Consider the following 21,911-nt stretch of genomic DNA (forward strand, 5'->3'; position numbering starts at 1 on the left):
AGCTCTTTTGCTAGCAATGGAGTCCGGCTTTCTTCCTCCCCGCCGCCGGCCTCTTCTCCCGACTTCAGGGGTCTTGTCCCCCTCTTCGGTTCTTCTGCCGGGCCACCGCGCCTTCTTATAGCTCTTTTACAGGCGGAGGCCTGGTCTTCTGTCGCCTTCCGTTCTTCTTCTTCTTCTCCAGGAGATGTTGCCTCGACGATCTCTCCGGCCGGAATGCCAGAGCCGCGCTGCACGGCCACTTATATAGTGACAATGGGGCGGTGTCACATGGTATATGTCACATGGTGACCCCGCCCCCTTACGATGTCATAGTCCCCATGTGACATCAACCCATGTGACACCGCCCCATTGTCACTATATAAGTGGCCGCGCAGCGCGGCTCTGGCGTTCCGGCCGGAGAGATAGTCGAGGAGGAAGAAGAAGAAGAAGAAGAAGAAGAAGAAGAAGAAGAAGAAGAAGAAGAAGAAGAAAGAAGAAGAAGAAGAAGAAGAAGAAGAAGAAAGAAGAAGAAGAAGAAGAAGAAGAAGAAGAAGAAGAAGAAGAAGAAGAAGAAGAAGAAGAAGAAGAAGAAGAAGAAGAAGAAAAGAAGAAGAAGAAGAAGAAGAAGAAGAAGAAGAAGAAGAAGAAGAAGAAGAAGAAGAAGAAGAAGAAGAAGAAGAAGAAGAAGAAGAAGAAGAAGAAGAAGAAGAAGAAGAAGAAGAAGAAGAAGAAGAAGAAGAAGAAGAAGAAGAAGAAGAAGAAGAAGAAGAAGAAGAAGACCGGGCCACCGCCTGTAAAAGAGCTATAAGAAGGCGCGGTGGCCCGGCAGAAGAACCGAAGAGGGGGACAAGACCCCCGAAGTCGGGAGAAGAGGCCGGCGGCGAGGAAGAAAGCCGGACTCCTCCGCTAGCAAAAGAGCTACAAGAAGATAGCGGAGGAGTCCGGCGCGAAAACCCCCGAAGACGGAAGACCCCCCGGAGCTGTGCAATAAAATATTTTTTTATCTCGTGTGTTGTGTTTTTTTTGGTACTTTTATTTTACAGGTGAATGGGTAGGGGTACATTGCACCCCATACTCATTCACATAGGGTGGGGGGCCGGTATCCAGGGGCCCCCTTATTAAAGGGGGCTCCCGGATTCCGATAAGCCCCCCGCCCGCAGACCCCGTCAACAACCTGTTGTGGATTTGGGGGGCACCCCACGCCGATTTTTTTCGGCGTTGAGGTTCCCCTTCAAGTCCATACCAGGTGGCGGGGCCCGTGATGTCTCCGTAGCGTGCTCCGCCTACCTGGATACCCGTTCGAAATGAGCGGACTTTTCTCCGGGCGGGAAAAGTCCACTCATTTCGAAAGTACAGCGGACTGGCACACACACAGGCGGACTGTCCGCCCAAACCAAGTTTGGACGGACAATCTTACGGAAATTCCGTAAGACTTTGTTCGTCAGACTGTCCGCTGAAAAAGTCCGCTGAAGCCCACACACGAGCGGACTGTCCGCTCAAATGTGTTTCGGCGGACTAAGTTGGGCAGACAGTCCGCCCGTGTGTACGCGGCCTAACAGTTAAGGAAAGCCCCCCTACAACTCCTAGTCGTCAATGTCATGCAAAGAAGGCTCGAAAGAGCTTAGGTAGCTTTTTCAAATCGGCAAGTGAAGGGGCACCAGATCCAGCCTCAGGCTCACAGCAACAACAATCCAAAAGCTTGTCCTTGCAGTTACACTCTTATATGTTTTTAGGCAACACTGACAGTGAAGCTGATCCGTTAGTCTGGTGGAAGACTCACAAGGAGCAGTATCCGAGATTGTCTGCACTGGCCAGAAAATACCTTTGCATTCCTGCAACCAGTTCCCCTTCTGAAAGGGTTTTTAGCACAGGGGGCAACATTGTCACTTGTCGCCGTTCTGCACTGAAGCCACAAAATGTGGATAGGCTCATATTTCTAGCTAAAAATCTTTAAATCTGTTATCTTTATCTGACATTACAATTACATTCAAAAACATTCAGGTAGTATGACGATACTACCTACCTGAATGTGTTTTGAATGTAATTTCTTTCTCTCACATTGTTTTTCATTACATTCATTGTAATTTCTTTAAAAAAATGTTGATTGAAGTCAGAGTACTATGGCTTATTTTAGAACAAAGGACTGTTCCCCAATGCCCCTTGGATGGGACTTTTAAGGCCACAAACACTGACTGAAGTGTTAGAAAATTGATTTATTTTTACATAAAAAGAGAGATCACACAACATCAAATGATCAATGGTCAATGACTTAAAGGCATAACCACTAGATGTGGTATAATAATACATGTGACAAACAAAGCAAAACAAATGATCTTTTTAACCATTGATCATCGTATGTGATGATCTATCTTTATATAAAAATACATTTTTAATGCACTTCAGTGTGGCCTTAAAAGTCCCATCCAAAGGCCAAGGGGGAAGGAACAGTCGTTTCTACCGGTATACAATCCAGGGATGTGGCCACTACAATACATTCACAGCCTGAACCTTGGGGAGCTTTTTCAAAACTGCACAAAGTGAAGGGACACCAGTTGCAGCCTCAGGCTCACAGCAACAACAATCCAGACTCTTGTCCTAGGATTTTACACTCTTATCTGTTCTTAGGCAACACTGTCTGGCAGTGAAGATGAACTGTCACCTGAATGTTTTTTGAAGTAATTGTAATTTCTTTATTTCACATTTTGTTTGATTGAAGCCAGTGTATTATGGGTTAAGTTATTTTAGAACAAAGGACTGTTCCCAAATCCCCCTTGGATGGGACTTTTAAGGCCACAAACACTGAAGTGCATTGATTTATTTTTATATAAAAAGATAGATCACATCATCACACAACAATGATCAATGGTTAAAGGCATAAACCACTAGATGTGGTATAATACATGTGACAAACAAAGCAAAACTAATTATTCTTTTTAACCATTGACCATTATGTGATCTATATGTGAAATAAATCAAAATTTCTAATGCACTTTAGTGTTTGTTTGTGGCCTTAAAAGTCCCAAACAAGGGGGAGGAACAGACCTTTGTATGTTCTATACAATCCCAGGGATGTGGCCAGTGGCCACTACATGCAAAATCACATTCATGTGTTATAGTGATGATCTCCCTTTTCTGTATGGCTTATTTTATTGCCATTTGGTTTGATAACCTAATGTTCTCAGAGATTGTACATTTTTCAAATAAAACAGTTTTTTGAGAAACGTGATCTTCATTCTAAGCAAAAGAATTGTGATTCTCATTTTTCCCAGAATCGTGCAGCTCTACTGGGTACCCTGTATGCCAGAGTTCACTGCCCACAATATCTAGCACTGACCAACAAACATTACAAAGTGGAGATGAGGGCGCTCTGGTGGAGGTGGATAGCTGGTCAGAGGGATGATAGTGATGAGATGGCACTTCTGGCAGCACTTTCGTTAAAGGAGAAGCAACTCTGACGAAGGAGCTGCACATGCTCCGAAACACGATACGGCCCCTTTCTCCCCACTGACGCCATCAGTCTCGTGTGTCCCGCAGTGAACACAGGCTTTCCTGCTGCCTCCTCTCTCTAACATGTACGAAAATGCTTTACAGCTGCTGGACGCCTCTACACTGCTCTCTACTACCGTGCCGAGGATGGACACATGCCACAGATGAGGACTTCTAATTTTATCATGTTTTTTAACACTCAACGATCTTGTAAGCGCTTTTCACCCTTTATGCACTTTATTAAATTTTGCATATTGCACTTAGAGGCACCTTGCTTTTCCTGTTCAACAAATATTACAGGCCATCACTGCTTTTGGGTAAGGGATTCAGGTACAGTCTTCTCTTGGCCTACTTGGCCATAGTGACCTATCCAGATAATGCCCAACTCTGCTACATTTGAAGTGTAAAGACCAGGAATAATGAGAAAAAAAAAAAACCAAAAAAACAAAAGCACAGCAAAAGATCTTTAGAGAGATACAAGGAAGCACATCCATCCCTTATGCCGGCCATATACGGTTCGAATTTCGAAAGAATTTTCTTTCGAAAATCGTATCTAAGAATTTTCGTATGAATTTCGCACCATTAGTGGGCTGCAGCAACAGCCGATTTTCGTGCGGAAATAAAATTTGAGGAATCGGACATGTTGGAAATTTTTAGAAAAACGAACGATTTTCTGATCAATGATGGGAGAATCGTGCGAGAAACGCAAGAAAATGTACGGAGATAAAAGAAAATGTACGGAGAGAAAAGAAGATTCCCAGCCAAGAAAATTCTTTTCTGTAGCAACATGAGGTGAAATTGAAGGCTTGGTCGGCCGAATTTCGAAAATCAATGGTGGCATCATCGGATCACAAAAAAAACGAATTTTCTGATTTTGAAAAGAAAATTCGTTCGAAATTCGACTGTGTATGGCCTGCATTACAGACACTAGCACAAAACGGAGGCTTAGCTGAGCTGGGAGAATTTATTTTGATCAATGTCCATTGACCTGAAGGTGGTGGCAGCATAACCCAAATAGTCACGAATTTAAACTACTGTGTGTCCTTTGAGGTACAAAAAAGAAACTATAATTTACACATTTATAACTTGAAAGTCTTACCCAATCACTGTGGAAATATTTGGACCAGGCCCATTGCTCTTTAATTCTTTAACATTGACCACCTGGGGTACAGTTTGCAGGGTAGATTCAGTCAGTGAAGCTAAAAATTTGAAATAAATTTGAAGTGAAATAAACACACAAATTTATGATAGAAAAGTCAAATATTCATCAAGTAGAAGCATATTACCTGACACCTGGCAGGACATTTGTCTTCTCAAAGCTGCTGCAGCAGCTGCCTGTGAAGCCGTAACAGTGGGAGCACCATGTTTGACAGTCTTGGTAGCCAACATTGTGCTGTCCGCACCTTGTGGGATCACTCTGATTGATTGTGCAGGGACTGCGGCTGAAAAATGACACATTGAAGCACATCAAGTTAATAACATTTGGGTATCGAATGCTGATGTTTTGTTGTATACAAATAAAGAGATGGGTGTTGTGTTAATATTTATGCACTGACAAGTGTTAGGGTAACCTTTCACAGGAATTTTTCTCTATATAATGAAAAATAATGGGCCTCATGACTCACAAAGGAGGTGCAAGTGTTGCCCAAAGCAACCCACTTTAAACCTACTATAGATAAGGGGTGACAAAATGCATGCGTACCATGTGATATCTGTAAAGTGCAAATGTGCAATACCAGCTATAACAAATGTGCAATAGTAACACCAAAAAAAAAAAAAAAAAAAAGAAGAATGCATGTATAACCAACACAATGCATAAACACACGTTATACTGTAAAGTGCAATAACAAAGTGCACAAGCGATATCAAATAACAGTGCAAAATATGAAAAGTTCATACATGGCTGGAATTTAATAGAAGGGATCCCATGTGAGATATGGAGAATTGATCAAATGCTTGACGCGATACCATCACCACAGTAAGATAAAAGGCTTACCAGAAAGCCTGCGACCACCATTACTTAGGGGGGGTCACAAAGCGCTTTGCTGGATCAAAGATCCACTGAAAAGATTTCCCGATGTCCTGAACGTCTCCCACCAAAAGCCTCTACAGACACTGGGTGATGATCAGATAGCCTCAATACCAGGAAATGCAGATATGCAAGGAAACAAAGAATCCAATAGTGTGATATTGTTTCTTTGGATGTTTTTAATAGCAAATGCTGCAATGCTGCATACACAAATTCTGGCTCAAAACAAGTCTCCAGTACAAACAAAAAGGAATTCCTTACAGGCAAAAAGTCCATAAAAGCAATCACGCATGCGATTTGTACTGTGCACTGCGATTTGATATCACATGTGGCACTTTATATATTATTGCACTTTACAGTATAACGTGTGTTTTTTATGCATTGTGTTGGTTATATATGCATTCTTCGTCTTCTTTGTCTGCATTACTATTGCACATTAGTTACAGCTGGTATTGCACATTTGCACTTTGCAGACATCACATGCTACACATGCATTGTGTTATTTTTTTAGTGCTGCACTTTACATTTTATATTTTGGTTTAGTGCCCAATATCTGGGTTAAAGTGTTCAGCTGCTGTCTTATTTTAACCTTTACTAAGCGCGGATATAATTTCATACATACAATAGATAAGAAACAGCTGAAAACTCACCAGTTTCTAGGAGCAACTTTTTTTTATGCTTTATTATATCTAAGGATGACCATCTGAATATTGTTAATATGGCTGAGAAAGAAAAACTATTGGCCAACTTACATGCTATACTTTTAAGTCTAGTTCACACCACATGCAGTCCAGTGCGTTTTTTCCTTTGCTTCAAAAACACACATGGTTTCCAATGGCGTCGTTCACAACAGTGCGATCAATTCCAGGACGTTTCAGCTTCAGAAAACAAAGTAGAACATGCTGTCCTTTTCATGCACTGCACCATGCAGGAATGCGGTGAAACGCATCAAAAATGCACTGGAACACATCAAAACACACCACACGCAAGTACAGTTAAAAATGAAAAAACCCCAGGAAGAAATAAAGCCTCTGGAATGCATCCAGAAACGCAACATAAATGCACTGGAATGCATCAAAAATGTGCAGGCAGAAAAGTATCTGGAACTGATCTGGAGCGTGTTTTTGTGGTGTGAACCAGCCCTAATAGTAGGATTTCTAAAAACAGTGCAATGCACCAGCATCCCCTTACATACCGTACATTAGAAGTGGAATGAATAAGCATGAGAAGATTATTACCACCAAATAAATATAAAATTATTTTTTTCATATAGGATTTAAGAAATTGGATGATTATATTTGACTCACGAGTGCTTGTAATTGGACCAATTTGAGACTGAGATTTTCCAAATGGAAGTGATGGCGTTCCAAAGCCTGGCTGCATAGATGCGGTACGTGTCACTGGGGCATGGCGCACAGTTCGGACAGCAGATAGCTCTGGTGGTGGAGTCTCTCGTTTAAATGCTTCATGTTGTGGAGGTGCCTGCATCTCTTCATTATCTGCTGCCTCGGATAGAGAAGATGTTGAGCTTACATCATCCAAGTCTTCAAAGTAACTCGGGGCCAGGAATGATGACCGACAAAGGTTGACTAAAATTAGAACACAAGACCAATTATTTATAAATGTAAAGAAAAAATATTGGGATTTTGCATGCATCCAGACTGTTAATTCATAAAAATAATTATTTTATTAGCACATATTCTCACACACTTAAAATGACAGACAAATGTTTAAATGATAAGTGATCATAGCAACAACTTGAGTATAGTATTCTAATATTCCAACATGTTTCGAGACACACTTCAAGGAAATAGAGAAGGTAAGAAGAACTCAAGGGATCGCTGAACATTGATAATAAAAAACACATTACACTAGGGGAATGCCCACCCACTACCATGCAGCAGGTCCAGGGACACATTGCTTGACAAGATCACAGATGCTACTCTTCAAAGATATACAAGCCATTCTACTATAAAAAGGTCGCAGGCTGGGGTAAGATATGGAAGTCCAAAGCTGTGCCGGAAATTGCATGGATTAATGTTCATAGATTATAATGCTGCCTGTCAGATACCAAAAAAATCATCAGACATCTCCAAGCATTTATTTAAAAAAAAAAAAATTGCTCATGTTTATCGTACAGTCTTTCATATGAAACACTGTATACTAGTCTGGTATGCACTGTCTACAGGTAGTTTGGTAAGGTTGGTTAAAATTTTTCCAGTACGACTCTTCTGATCAATCTTTAATTCCTATTGAAAGAGGGAACAACCTTTCAATTTCAATACTGTAGACAAGATGTTTGAAAGCAGATAACTTGGAGGGAAAGGCTCATAACCCTATCTGACCTGCAAGCCTGTCATACCTCAAGGTGGCCATGGAGCAAATTGAGCATCTTTGAGAAGTTTGCAGAATAATCAAGACACTATGAATGGCTAATCCCAGAAAGAAAAAAAGTGTCATGGGATGTTTTTCTACACACGCTCTACTGACATATAGAGATCTGTAACCATTTACTGATGTTATAGAAGAGCTTCTGCAATGTTTTCTCTTTGGTGGTCACAAACTTTCCTGTGCCAAAAAGCAAAAGCAAGTTGTTACCTGGAGCAAGTGATCTAACCACTGGCGGTTTCCTGTTGGCCAGAAAATTTCTCAGCTGGTTCAGCTTTAATTTTGACATCTTGGCTGCAAGAAAACACAAAATTCATGCAATAAATATAAAGTACTGAAGTCAAACTAACATTTTAAAACGAGATAGATTAACGAAGGCAGCCTATGTGCTTAGCAAGTTTCCCTTGCAGTATATGTAGGCTTGGGAATTATGAAATAATATTTAGTTTGCTGAACTGTGTTACATAAAGTACTGCCTTTTTTTTATCAATAAAATAGAAGTATGATGGCATTATTAATCATTTTCTTTGCAGGGATGATTTTGAATCCAATTTTAATTTACATATATATTAAAGAGGTTGTAAACTCTTGGAAGAACCCCCCCCCCCCCCAAAAAACCCTGTATAGCATGAAGCCCTTCCGCAGAGTCCACACACCACTGAGAAAGTTGACATCTTCCCCCGGTGTTTCTTCCAGGTTCACGGTCTCTGGCGCTGTGAGTGGTTGCAGTCTCGATGACGTCACTCCCGCATATGCGTGTGGGAGCCGCCGGTCACGGCAGCCGTTTCTTCACAGCGCATGCTTCAGTGATTTCACTGGCGCATGTACAGTAAATATCTCCTAAACAGTGCATGTTTAGGAGATATTTACACTACCTATAGGTAAGCCTTATTATAGACTTGCCTATAGGTAAAATTCAGTAGTAGAGTTTATTTTCTCTTTAATATTTTTTTTCCTTTTACAAAAGTTAACGAAGAGTACAATTGCGAGGGAAGGTACAACAGCTTATAAGTACATCTCTCAAGTATCTTTATATTTACTATAATTATTTTTTTCTCCCCTTACTTCTTCCTCCCCCTCCTTCCTCTAACCAAATATACATAATTAATATATATATATATATATATATATATATATATATATATATATATATATATATATATATATATATATATATATATATATATATATATATATATATAATAAAGGGAAGGGGAAAGAAAAAAAATTGGGGAAAAACAGGAAATATATATATATATATATATATATATATATATATATATATATATATATATATATATATATATATTTTATTACATATATCCAACGTGTCACTGATATCAGAAGGGTGTACAGTGAGTAAAGTACAGAAATTTCAAAACCGGAGTCTCGAGTAACAGCGTATGTAAAAGAGGAAAAGAACAGGTATAGGGTGATAACTGGTGTCAACCAAATGGGTCTTTCAGACCTCTGGCTATACTCCCAGTGAGGGGCAAACTACTCATCTGGCAACATAGATTCAAGGTTCCTTACGTGCAGGTGTCGGGGTCTTGTAACCAACGATCCCATATTTTGTCATACTTGGTCGGGCATTCTCTGTTAATATACATAACCTTTTTATATGGTAAATTATTATTGACCTCCACCTTCCACTCCACCAGCCTAGGGGGTATGGGACGCATCCAATTCCGGGCAATAACTTTTCGCACTGAGAACAATGTCTCATGCAGGAATGTCTTTGTGTATTTGTCTGTGGTATCTGGAAGCACCCAAGCACCCCAAGAAAGCATTGTTTTGGGTCCAATGTGACCTGAGAGCCCATGTGATAATGTAGAAAGGTGACAACTTGCGCCCAGAGGCCTTGTATTTTGGGACACGACCATATTAAATGAAAGAATGTACCCACCTCCTTCCCACACATCTGACAGAGGGTAGATTGAGAGCTTCTATATCTGCCAACCCGCAGGGGGGTGAGATATGCCTGGTGGATAATATAAATTTGAGTCAGTCTGTCAGTGAGTTTGGGTGAGACAGCCTTACAGGATTCCAAAGACTCCTCCCATTCCACATCCTCCAGAGGGCCTATCACCCTTTCCCAACGAGGTTTGAGTTTGTATGCCAATTTGGTGGAAACTGGGGTAGTAAGCATGTCGTAGAAGGACGAGGTTAATTTACGGGGATCAGATCTCGATTACAGCCATAAGTGCATTAGGGATAAACTGTGGTGCGGATTCCGAAAACTGAGCCCGAGCCGCATGTCTCATCTGTAGAAATCGAAAGAGCATGGATCTGGGAAGTGAAAATTCTTCGCTAAGCGTGGCAAAGGTTTTAAAGATTCTGTCGACAAACAATTGGTGCATATAGAGAATACCATAAGTAAACCAAAGGTCTGTATCGGGAAGTCTTAGAAATTCCGACAAAGTTTTATTGTACCACAATGGAGTATAATAATTATAGAGTGGTATCCCTAGCTTGGCGGAAGCTAAATCCCAAATGCGTCTGTAATGGTATAGCAAGGTCTGTCTGTTGTCCCCCTGACCCGCACCGCTAGAGCCCATCGCCAGCGCGTAAATTGAGTCTCCATTGCGTCAAGCCCAACTCGGACAGAGCAGTTGGAAAAACAGCTCCCTGTCCGTCTTGTCAATATGATACAGTTGGGATAATTGTGACGCGACATAATAGAGATTAAAAATCGGGAAGGGCAGTGCCCCCTAGGTCCATGGGGCTTTTAAGCGTCTGCCAAGCTAATTTGTGTCTGTTGGTTCCCCACACAAAGGGTTTGAGCAGGGCCTCAAGGGATTTAAAATGCTTCAGGGGTAATTGCCCCGGGGAGTACCAGAGGATATAGAGTATCTTGGGTAAAAGGATCATTTTAATAAGATTTATCCGACCCCAAATCCCCAGCGGCAGAAGGGCCCAGGCCCGTAGTTTGGATTGAACGTGGGAAATTAGAGGGCTTAAATTTAAATGTGTATAGTCCGCCGGTGATCTGGAGACACACACCCCTAGATACTCACTGACTCGTTGTAATGGCAGACTGTCCTGAAATTCAGTCAGTGGGAAGCTGTCAAGTGAAAGAATTTGGAACTTCCCCCAATTGATTTTTAACCCAGAAAAGGTCCCAAATCTCTCGATTGTCTGAAGAGCCGCCTGCAGAGAGGGGCCCGAGTCCGCCAGGTATAGCAGTGTGTAGTCAACATACATGCTGATCTTTTCGGTTAGGGCGCCATGGCTCAGTCCCCTGATCTCTGGGTTAGCTCGGATGGACATGGCCAAGGGTTCCGCGGCCAGGGCGTATAATAGTGGTGAAAGAGGGCAGCCTTGTCTCGTGCCTCTGCTGAGGTCAAACATCCGAGCCATTGGCCACCCCCCCAGGCTGTGGGCACCTGATACAGCAGTTGAACCCACTTGATGAAACGTGGTCCAAAGCCATATCCCTCCAAGCAGCTCCAGAGATAGCTCGACTCCACCGAGTCGAACGCCTTTGCCATGCCCAGCGTCACCACCACCCGTGACCCAACTTCTGCGTGCGTAGCCTGCAGGTTAATATACAGTTTGCGTAGATTAAAGGATGTGTTGCGGCCTGGCATGAAGCCTACATGTATGAGGGACAGAATGACTTGGTTTAATCGAAGGGACAGTACTTTAGCTAGTATTTTTATATCTACTTGCAGTAGGGAAATAGGACGATAGGATTCGGGGTAGCCTGAGTCCTTCCCAGGTTTGGGGATGAGGACTATTGTCGCTTCCCGCATGGAGGGGGGCAAGGTGAAGGTTTCAAATAGGTGATTGAATAGTGCAAGCAGTTTGGGAGTTAGCAATTCTCTAAATTGGGAGTAAAATTCAATAGGGAGGGCATCAGATCCAGGGGATTTGGATCTAGCAAAGCTGGAGATCGCGGCGTCTCTTTCTTCCGTGGTACGGGGTGCCTCAAGTGAATCTGTTTGTTCTTTCCTCAACTGGGGGAAGGTAATGCTGTGAAGGAAAGTGGTCCGTACATCTGTCGGGTCTGTCACTGTTTTATATAGATCCGCAAAAAACTCTCTGAACTTAGAGGTAACACTGCGTGGGTCCGTGATCTGACTCCCCCCGGGCCATGTAGAGTAATGACAACTGGGGGCCTGTCTTCGCTATGCACTAGGTATGCGAGGAGCTTGCCTGCCTTTTCACCATATTCAAAGAGTTTCTGCTTAGTAAAGAAGAGCTTTTGACGAGCTTTCGTATACTGGAGTTGTCACCACTCTAGTCTGCATTTTAAGCTGGGCCGCTGTTGCTGGGGTGGGATTGGCCGCGTATTCCCGTTCAGTGGAGACTAGCTCCGCTATTGCCCTGTCAAACACTCGAGCGGAATCTGTTTTGATTTTGTTTATGTGTGAGATCAGGGTAGTACGGGCGTACATTTAAATGAATCCCATATTGCAGCAACAGATGCTGTGTGATCATTTTCCAAGAAGTATTGCTTCCATTGGGTGATGAGCCCATCATCCTCTGGAAGCAGTGAGAGCCAGAACGGGTTCAATCACCATGGTCTTGGTGGTTTATCAATGGGGATGCTGAGGGTGGTAGTCTGTAGTCTATCCAGGGCCGGACAGTGTTGTGTTAAAGTCACCTAACCAGATCGCCGGTATTGTGGGGTTACAGGGCATAAAGGTAAAGCCATCTAGGAGCACTGTTACACTAAAGGGAGGGGGTATGTAGAAAGCCATGAGAAGGAACGTTTCACCGTAAAGCTTAGCATGAAGAAATAAATACATACCGACCGTTGGGATCAGTTAGAAGTTCACAGAGTTCAAAACGTACCGATTTGGCTATCAATAATGAGACACCCCTAGCATGAGTCGTGTAGGTGGAGTGGTACGCCCACCCAACCCAGGGGCGGCGAAGGGCCATTTGGAGTCTGCCCTCAACATGTGTCTCGACCAGCAAGACTACGTCAGCACATTGTTTGAGGAATGCAAGGGCAGCCGAGCGCTTAATTTTCTCGTGCAGGCCCCTCACATTCCACGTGAGAAATTTTATAGTTGCCATGGTGCTGTGTAGGGAGCATAGCCTCGCCTCAGTAGGACACGTATCTTTAGGTCTAGTGAAAAATATAATACATAATAGAACTGGAGTACATTAAACACTGTGTGCGGCACCTCTTCAACAGATATACATTTTCCCATATTTGGTTCCTGAGACACTGTATGCACATTTACAAATTGCAAAAATAACTGTTGAACAACCCCCTTCCGCGCCTTACACCTACCCCAACTTTTGTAGGCATGATCCCTTAACTTTAAACTTCCATCTGGGAAAAAAACGTAACTTCGCATGTAAGGAGAAGATAAGGAACAGTTTTAGCCACTGGGACAAGTAGTGGTTCCGAGCCAGCCACCACAAAGATGAATGAGAATGGGGCCTAATTGCGCACCCCCGCATGTTAGTATAGAGAAGAGGCAGCGAGACCCAGTTGCTCTGTTCATCTTCATAGTCATAATTCCCAGTGGTTAGTGGACATAAATTCGCTGCAATATGCATGAGGCTTGTAGGACCAACACACCTCTGCAGCCCCGTGTGGCAGATAAGTTCAGGAGTATAAAAAAAGACCCCCATGGGGGGGCAATGAGATATAGTAAGTCCACTCAAAATATCTAAAATCACAGGAGGACGTTTTAGAAACCCAGTGCTCTGCATGTCGCAGGAAGGATTATATATCAACGGTTGTGGCAGTAGGGTCAGTAGAAAAACCGAGGTCCACCTGTCTCCCTGGCCTGGCAAAGCACAACAACGTGAACCCGCCAATGTGGGGCGTAAGTCGGGGTGACTATGTTGCAAGGGTGATTAAGTCAGGCCAAGTGGTGATGGAGATATGGAACAGTAGCGTCTTGCCATATGGCTCACCTGGTGTGCAGTCAGTCGCCCCTTCCCTGTGCAGGTCTGCGCTCCAGCCAGGAGATGACCTCGCGAGGATCCTCGAAGAATGATACGTGGCCATCATGTTCCACTCTCAGGCGTGCAGGAAAAAGCATGGAATACTTCAGCTGACGGTGGCGCATTCTGCGTTTGGCTTCCATAAAGCTCTGTCGACGTCTCTGTATCTCGGCCGAGAAGTCAGGAAATATTGCCACTTTGATGTTTCCTACCGGGATGTTACCCCTCTCTCTCGCCAGCCTCAACGCAGCATCCCGATCTTTGTAGTTTAAAAGTTTTGCAATAAAAAGGTACGGGGGGGGGGGGGGGGGGGGGGCCTTGAGGAGGAGGCTTAGCTGGCATCCTATGAGCTCTTTCTACCACCAGCACGGGGGAGAAGGCCTCCCGACCGTACGTGGTTATCAGCAGTTGTTCCAGGAATGACGTCGGGTCTTTACCTTCCGCTCCCTCCGGGAGACCGACGAAGCAGAGATTACACCTCCTCAGGCGATTTTCCATGTCGTCCTGCTTGGCGAGCAGCTGGTTAATCTGTCCCTGCATGCGTTCAGATCTAGCCTGTATCGTCGGGAGGATATCTTCTACCACACTAATGCGGGTTTCCGTCTCCATGACCTGTTCACGGATTTTCTGGAAATCTTGTCCAATTAGAGATATGTCCATTTTAACTTCCTCAATCTGGGCAGTGAGGGATGTCCTGCAGAGTGTGATCGCTTCCAGTAGTTTATCCGTGTCTCCCTGCCCATGCTCTCCTCCTGCCCTCTCAGCGACACCATCCTCCTCTCCCTCATTCCGGCGGTACTGTGCGAGCTTTGCCACGGCAGATTTTTGGCGCTTCGGAGGGGACATAGTATGAGGCTTACGTGCGACAGGTTTAGCCAGTTAGGGTATTGCAGGCAGAGAAGGAGGAGGACAGCAGATACAAGGCCCAGTAATGACTGAAGGCTGGGGTATACCAAAATGGCCGCAGACCTTCAGGCACAGGCCAGAGCCTAAGACTTGCCTGATCACAGTAGTGTAAGAGACTCACCCTTCCGTGCAGGCAGATGGATGGCTGTATAATAGATTAGGCAGACTGGATGGGAGAACGGCGTGCACAGGGCCCAGCGCTGGTCCGGAGCCTGGGTGTGCCAAGATGGCCGCGGACCTCCGTGGGTAGGCCGAAGTCGCAGTCTCGCCTAAGTGCGGCTGCCGTGCGGGAGGGCGCCGCTCCGACCGGGCCGCCGGAAAACAGGTGGGGTATGTAGGGGGTCCGCAGGCAAGTAGCCCACACGGGTGGGAGGATTAATGGAGTGGAGGATCACTGCAAACCAGGATTAATAGACGGAGCCCTGGGTGTGCAGGTCCTACTGCATGCTCAGTCAGGCCACGTCCCCCACTTGCAATATTTTTAAATGGCAATTCAACCAACACCATAAAAAAAATATATAAATAATTTTGGATAAAAACAGGAAGAATCAAAACTACAATCGGGTTTCTATTACTGCCAGGAAATTTTCACTTAACTTGCCTTTGTCACTGGGACAGGAATTGGTAAGAAGCTCTACGAGAGTGGAATCAACAGCAATAAAAGATTTTTTTTTTTTTTTTTTTTTTTTTTTTTTAAGCTGGGAAAGGTTAGAACTAGAGATTTTTTTATGCCATTAGTCTCCAAATTACTACCTATTATTTCATCAGGACAAAAGGTTCAGTTTGGTATCAGAAGAATCGCTATCTTTCATACTCGCTCTAGTTTGTGGAGCAGGTGAGGTAGAATGCTTAGTGGAAGGAAGGCATAAACTAGACTTAACTGAGACCAGGGGATTATTAGGGAATCTGAGGCCAAAGCTAGAGGATCCCTGGTTCTGGATACAAATAGAGATAGCTTGCGGTTGTATTTGGAGTCCCTTGTTTTTTGCATATCAGATTGAACAGATCTGGATGAAGAGGCCATTCCCCTTGGTCCAGGCGGTGGCGGCTGAGAATCTACCTGCTAACTGTCCACTCCTGGGATGTGGATTGCAGAAATAGCTGGTCAGTGAGTTTTTGAATCTGGTTTGCTACCTTCAAGGCTGCCAGGGTCCTTGTGAACCCTTGATGGTGGATATAGGCCACTGTGATGGCATTGTCTGACTGCACCTGAATCAGAGGGACAGCCCAACAGCTGTAAGTTCTAAAATGTTGATGGGGTGTTTGGCCTCCTTCTGACTACTAGAAAAATCCTCCTCAGCCTAACAAACTTGCATCTGTTAGAACTTTTTAATTGTAGGGGGAGGAAGGATTGATGTGGTGATTTAGGGGATAGCAGAATGGGTATATCCAAGGAAAGTGCCTGCTTTTTCCATGCTGTTAGAATGTTTAATTGGAAAGTTCTTGAATGGAATCGGGCAAAGGGTACTGTCTTGAAGAAGGATACCATTAGGTCTAGAACGTAACGGAAAGGAAAGGGACCTATGTGTTGCACCGAATCTTGCACTACACCAATCCCTACTACCAGTCCACAGCAACTGGAACAGGCATGGCAGGCAGTAAACCACTGTGGTTTTACCGTGTGCCAGCTGTCCATTTATGTGTGAATGGGCCCTTAGAGAGAAAACTTTTTGTAAAAGAAAGACCTTTGCCTGAGACGCATCTAGAGTAAGACTCAGCTACTCTAGGTTTGTGGAAGGCTGAAGAGCAGATTTTTTTTTTTTAAGTTGATGACCCAGCCAAAGTCCTGACTCTGGGAGTGGAAGATTGGATGAAAGGCAGTGCACTGCACAGCGTAGAAAACACTGATGTGGTGGATAATGGAAACATGCAGATAGGCATTTTACGTGTCCACTGAAGCCATGTGTTCCCTATGTCTCTGACAGGCAATTACTGAACTTGCTGATTCCATACAAGATTTTGGAGAGTTAAAGATTTTGTTGAGAATTTTAAGTCCAGGATAGGACAGATGCCTCTATTGGGCTTTGGTACCGTGAACAGGTTTGAGTAGAATCCCTTGAACATGTCTTGTGGTGGTACTGGTACAATGACCCCCCTGGGACAAGAGGTGGTTCAGAGCCTTGTACAAATATGACTGTCCTTGTATAATCTTTGATTTGAAAGAAGGCGGCGGTGAAGCAGTATCCTTTGGAAACCACTCATTGCACCCACAGGTTTTGGTTGTCTGTGGTCCAGAGAGATGCAAACTGCGACAGATGTCCCTCTTAGGAGTGAGGGCGCTCCTTCAGTGTGAGGAGGGCTTGGTAACCTTTGTGGGCCAAGCCTTGTTCTAAAAGGATGGGCTGAAGATTCAAAGTAAAATAATAAAACTAGTTAGCCAAGAGTGATTTTTCCATAAGGAGAGAAGAGGTCCATCACTTTAGGACACTATCAAAAACCTGAGGACTCAAGGAGTAGGAAAGGGTTATGGAAAGGGGGGGGGGGGGGATAGCGCCCCAGGGGCGGGTCCTCAAAGGCTTTGCCAGTGTCCAATCGCCTGAACATATTCAGCCTGTGTCCTGTACAAATAAGAGAACAAGGATTCTAACACCATGCGAACATTTTGACAATTTAAGCCACAGCCTATGATGCCTTTATACAAATATGAGCCTGCAAACTAGCACAGGTTCAGTGTTTTCTGCCCAGACACCTTAAATACTATTCAACCAATGTACTGTAGGGGAGAATAGACCCAAGTGGAAGAGTCAATTTTTTCTGAGTGTCAGGCTTTCTGTTGGGAACACATATTTATTGATGCCTTCTTTCACAGTGAAAAGTAAAAAAAAAAACACATTAAAATGTAGTGAGGTTTGGTACTTACGCTGCACTTTAGGTGAGGGCTGGGGCTTTGTCTCCAAAGCAGTTTTCGCCATTGCAATTTGCAGGTTTTTAAGCTCTTCTTCAAATTGTCTAAGAATAGATAATATATATAAAACGTAATTTAATACAAATATCACACGTAAAAAAATTTCAGTGGTGTCTACAAACAAAAAATGGAATTACGTACCGGTAATGTCCTTTTCCAGGAGTCTTTCAGGACAGCCACCTTAGAGAGACACCGGCTCCTCCCCTCTGAGGAAACACCGCCTTCAATTTCATAATTTAAGCCTCCTCCTCCCTTCGTTCCTCAGTTCTTCCAGAGTACCTCCGGCCAAACTGGGGAGACACAAGAACACGTCAAACAAATAAACTTTTTAAGTCTTACCTGACGATCTCATGCAATGAGTTCCCGATGATCTGCAACAATTTGGGTGGGAACCGGTGCTGTCCTGAAAGACTCCTGGAAAAGGACATTACCGGTACGTAATTCCATTTTTCCCCAATCGTCTTTCAGGACAGCCACCTTAGAGAGGATAAGCGAGTATATTACCTTAGGGTGGGACTACTGCCTGTAGCACCTTTCGACCAAAGGCTTGGTCTTTGGCTGACAGAAGATCCAGTCTATAGTGTCTCACAAACGTAGAAAAACTGGACCACGTTGCAGCTCTACAGATCTGTTCCGGAGACGCACCAGCCCACTCTGCCTGAGAAGTTGCCACGGCCCTGGTTGAGTGTGCTCTAATGCCCGCTGGAGGATCTAATCCCCCTGCCACGTATGCCTGTCCAATGGCTAACCTTAACCATCTAGCTATGGTACGTCTAGAGGCTTTGGAACCCTTCCTGGCCCCTGAAAATAAAACAAAAAGTGAATCTGTCTTTCTGAACTGACTTGTGCAGTCTAAATAATAAAGAACACATCTTCTAACATCTAGTCTGTGAAACATGTGTTCCTGTTCTCTAACTGGATTTGAACAAAATGTAGGTAGCACGATCTCCTGCATCCTGTGGAAACTAGAAGCTACCTTAGGCAAAAAGGCCGGATCTATCTTCAAAACCAGACGATCCGGAAAAGCCTGAAAAAAGGGAGCCCTGACAGAAAGGGCTTCGAGTTCACTTACTCTTCTTGCTGTAGTGATCGCTACCAAAAACACCGTTTTGAGAGTGATCAGCTTTAATGAGCAAGATTCTAACGGCTCAAAAGGTTCCCCTGTGAGAACCTGTAAAACTAAAGAAAGATCCCAAACCGGGAAGGGGGAGCTTGAAGCTGGTCTTTGCCTACCTAGGGCCCTGAAGAACCTTACGACCCAAGGATCTGACGCTAGATGTTTCTCTAAAAACACGCTCAAAGCGGAAACCTGAGCTTTTAGTGTTCCAAGCGCTAACCCCTTATCCGCCCCTGCCTGTAGGAACTCTAGAACGGCTATAGGGCTATGCACGTTGAAGGAACCCTCTGAACACCAGCTGTTAAACCGTTTCCATACCTTTAAGTAAATGGACTGGGTTTCCTTTTTCCTACAGTTTAGAAGAGTGGCTACCAACCGGTCTGAGAAGCCCTTGGCTTTTAGCAATTCTTCCTCAGAAGCCACGCTGCCAGGTTCCATCGTCCTACCTGAGGGCAGAACACCGGACCTTGAGACAGGAGATCCTCCTGCACTGGGAGAATCCAGGGGGGTTCTACAGACAGGCCCTTCAAGATCGAGAACCACGGCCTCCTGGGCCAGTGAGGTGCAATTAGAATTAGGGTAGTGTTCTCCACTTGAAATTTCCTTAATACTGCTGGAATGAGCACTGGAGGGGGGAAAGCATAGCACCTGGAGAAACCCCAACTCTGTGCTAGTGCGTCCACCGCCAATGCCCCGTCCCCCCTGTTTATGGAGAAGAACGTTGCTACCTTCGCATTTTCCCTTGCGGCAAAGAGATCTATTGCAGGAATCCCCCATCTCCGGGTGATCATTTCGAATATTTCCTGCTTGAGAACCCAATTGCCTTCTCTCAGAGTTCTCCTGCTGAGAAAATCTGCCACCTGATTTTGTTCTCCCTTCAAGTGGACTGCTGAAAGGGACAGGATATTTGCTTCGGCCCATCTGAGGATGGCTTCCGCTAGGGCCCATAAGGACTTGCTCCTGGTGCCCCCCTGTCTGTTGATGTAAGCTACCACCGAGGAGTTGTCCGACCTTACCCTTACGTGATTCCCCCGAAGCTCCTTCTGAAAGGTTCTGAGAGCTAGATCTACTGCCCTCAGCTCCCTCCAATTCGAGGATCTCCTTGAGTCCCTCTTTTCCCAAATACCCTGTATTAATTGGGAGTCTAGGTGTGCCCCCCAACCTGAGCTGCTTGCATCGGTCGTGACCACCCTGGAGGTTGGCATGACCCACTCTAGACCTTGGGACAAATTTGCTCCCTTCCTCCACCACCAGAGGGACCTCTTTACCTGATCTGGAATCGAAACCAGAGAATCCAAAGATTCCTGGCTGTGATCCCAAACCTTCAGCACAAATAATTGTAGAGGGCGGTAATGTAACCCTGCCCACTGAACCGCTGGAAGAGCGGATGTCAGCAACCCTAGCGCTGACATGATCTTCCTTATGGAGATCTGGTGGTTGCCCTGAAGACACAACAGAGCCCTGTCTATCTTTTGAATTTTTTCCAAAGGAAGAAAGACCCTTTGTACTGTTGAGTCCAACTCGTACCCTAGGAAAGTGACCCTCTGGGAAGGGATTAAGTTGGATTTCTCCAGGTTCAGGAGCCAACCCAGGCTTAATAACAGGTTTCTTGTGACCTGTAAATCCTGAATTAATTGTGCTGGGGAAGGGGCAAACAGAAGGAGATCGTCGAGATATGCGATCACCGAGATTCCCCTGAGACGCAGAAATGCCAGAACTTCTGCCATCACTTTGGTGAAGATTCGGGGGGAAGAGGATAGTCCGAAAGGAAGCGCTCTGAACTGAAGGTGTAGTACTTCCATTGGAGTTCTCACTGCCAGTCTGAGAAAACGCTGGTGGGACTCTGCGATTGGAATATGCAGGTATGCATCTTTCAGATCTATTGATGCCATGAAGCAGTTCGGAGGTAGGAGTGCTTTTACTGAGTAAACCGAATCCATCCGAAACCTTCTGTAGGTAACTGAGACATTCAGGGGCTTCAGGTTCAGGATGAGCCTGAACTTTCCCGAAGGCTTGCGAATCACGAAGACGTGAGAGTAGAAGCCTCTGCTTGTCTCTCCTTCTGGAACCCGTACTACCACCTCCTGTTCTTCCAACTCCTGAAGAGAGGAAAGAAGGGCAGATGATTTTTCTGCGCATTTTGGCAGCTCGGTGACAAGGAACCTCAGAGGAGGGAGTTCCGAAAACTCCAAATGGTAACCTCCTCTGACGATCCCCAAGACAAACTGATTGGAGGAAATCATTTCCCACTGTGGGAGGAAGGCCCCCAATCTTCCTCCCACCGTGACCCTGTCACTGAGATTTTTTGGGCTGTTCAGGAGGGCGAAAAATTGCTCCCCCGGGTCCCTTGCTTTTGAGTCCCCAACTTTTCTTCTGCTGAACCGTACGGGGTGGTACAACCCTTTTCTGGGGACGAGTCTTTCTTTTGGCTTGTTCCCCAATTTTCCTTTTAACAGGAAAGGCCTTTCTTTTGTCTGCTGTGCGATCTAGCACCGCTTCAAGGCCTGGTCCAAACAGTAGATCTCCTGTAAAGGGGATTCCACAAAGTTTAAGTTTGGATGCATTGTCTCCAGGCCAGGTCTTCAACCATAAGGCTCTCCTGGCAGAGTTGGTCAGGGCCAAGGACCTTGCCGACATCCTCACAGATTCCGCCGAAGCGTCCGCTATGTAGGCTATCCCTTTAAGAAGCATGGGAAAGGAGGATAGAATAGTCTCCTTTGCTGTCCCTGCTTCAATGTGTGCGCTAATCTGGGTGAGCCAATACTCCATGTTACGGGCCACCACCGTGGATGCCATGGCTGGCTTAAGATTTCCCTGTGACGAATCCCAGGCCTTCTTAAGAAGGTAATCCATCCTTCGATCCATAGGGTTAGACAGTACCCCCATATCCTCAAAAGATAGATCAGTGTGTCTGGACACCTGGGAAAAAGCAGCGTCTAGTCTGGGAGATTTATTCCAGACGAGAGTCTCTTCCTCCGAAAAAGGAAACCTACGTCTTAATGCCCCAGAAAAGAAAGGTTTCCTTTCGGGATCCCGCCATTCCTTCTTGATGGTATCGATCAAGACGTCATGCACTGGGAACACCCGCTTCTTTTGTTCCCCCATGCCCTTGTACATCCGATCATGGAGTGACAATGTCTTAGTTTCTTCTTGAATACCTAAAGTGGTATGAATCGCTCCCAAGAGCT

At 44.8% G+C, this 21,911-nt stretch overlaps 1 protein-coding gene across 2 annotated transcripts in view; it reads right to left on the reverse strand.

Moving 5' to 3' along the window:
- The window catches only part of NUP214 (nucleoporin 214), a 187,386-nt gene that overhangs the window by 92,146 nt on the left and 73,329 nt on the right, over positions 1 to 21,911 (reverse strand). For both annotated transcript variants that reach the window (XM_077491484.1, XM_077491485.1), the window contains exons 20-24: positions 17,562 to 17,650; positions 8,093 to 8,176; positions 6,802 to 7,083; positions 4,752 to 4,907; positions 4,565 to 4,664 (exon numbers count right to left, since the gene is read on the reverse strand). In XM_077491484.1, coding sequence (XP_077347610.1) covers positions 4,565 to 4,664; positions 4,752 to 4,907; positions 6,802 to 7,083; positions 8,093 to 8,176; positions 17,562 to 17,650 — 711 coding nt within the window. The remainder of the gene's footprint in view (positions 1 to 4,564; positions 4,665 to 4,751; positions 4,908 to 6,801; positions 7,084 to 8,092; positions 8,177 to 17,561; positions 17,651 to 21,911) is intronic.

The sequence above is a fragment of the Lithobates pipiens genome, unplaced genomic scaffold, assembly GCF_037356315.1.
Source record: "Lithobates pipiens isolate NorthernLeopardFrog02 unplaced genomic scaffold, aLitPip1_a1.2 Scaffold_19, whole genome shotgun sequence".
Taxonomy (NCBI): domain Eukaryota; kingdom Metazoa; phylum Chordata; class Amphibia; order Anura; family Ranidae; genus Lithobates; species Lithobates pipiens.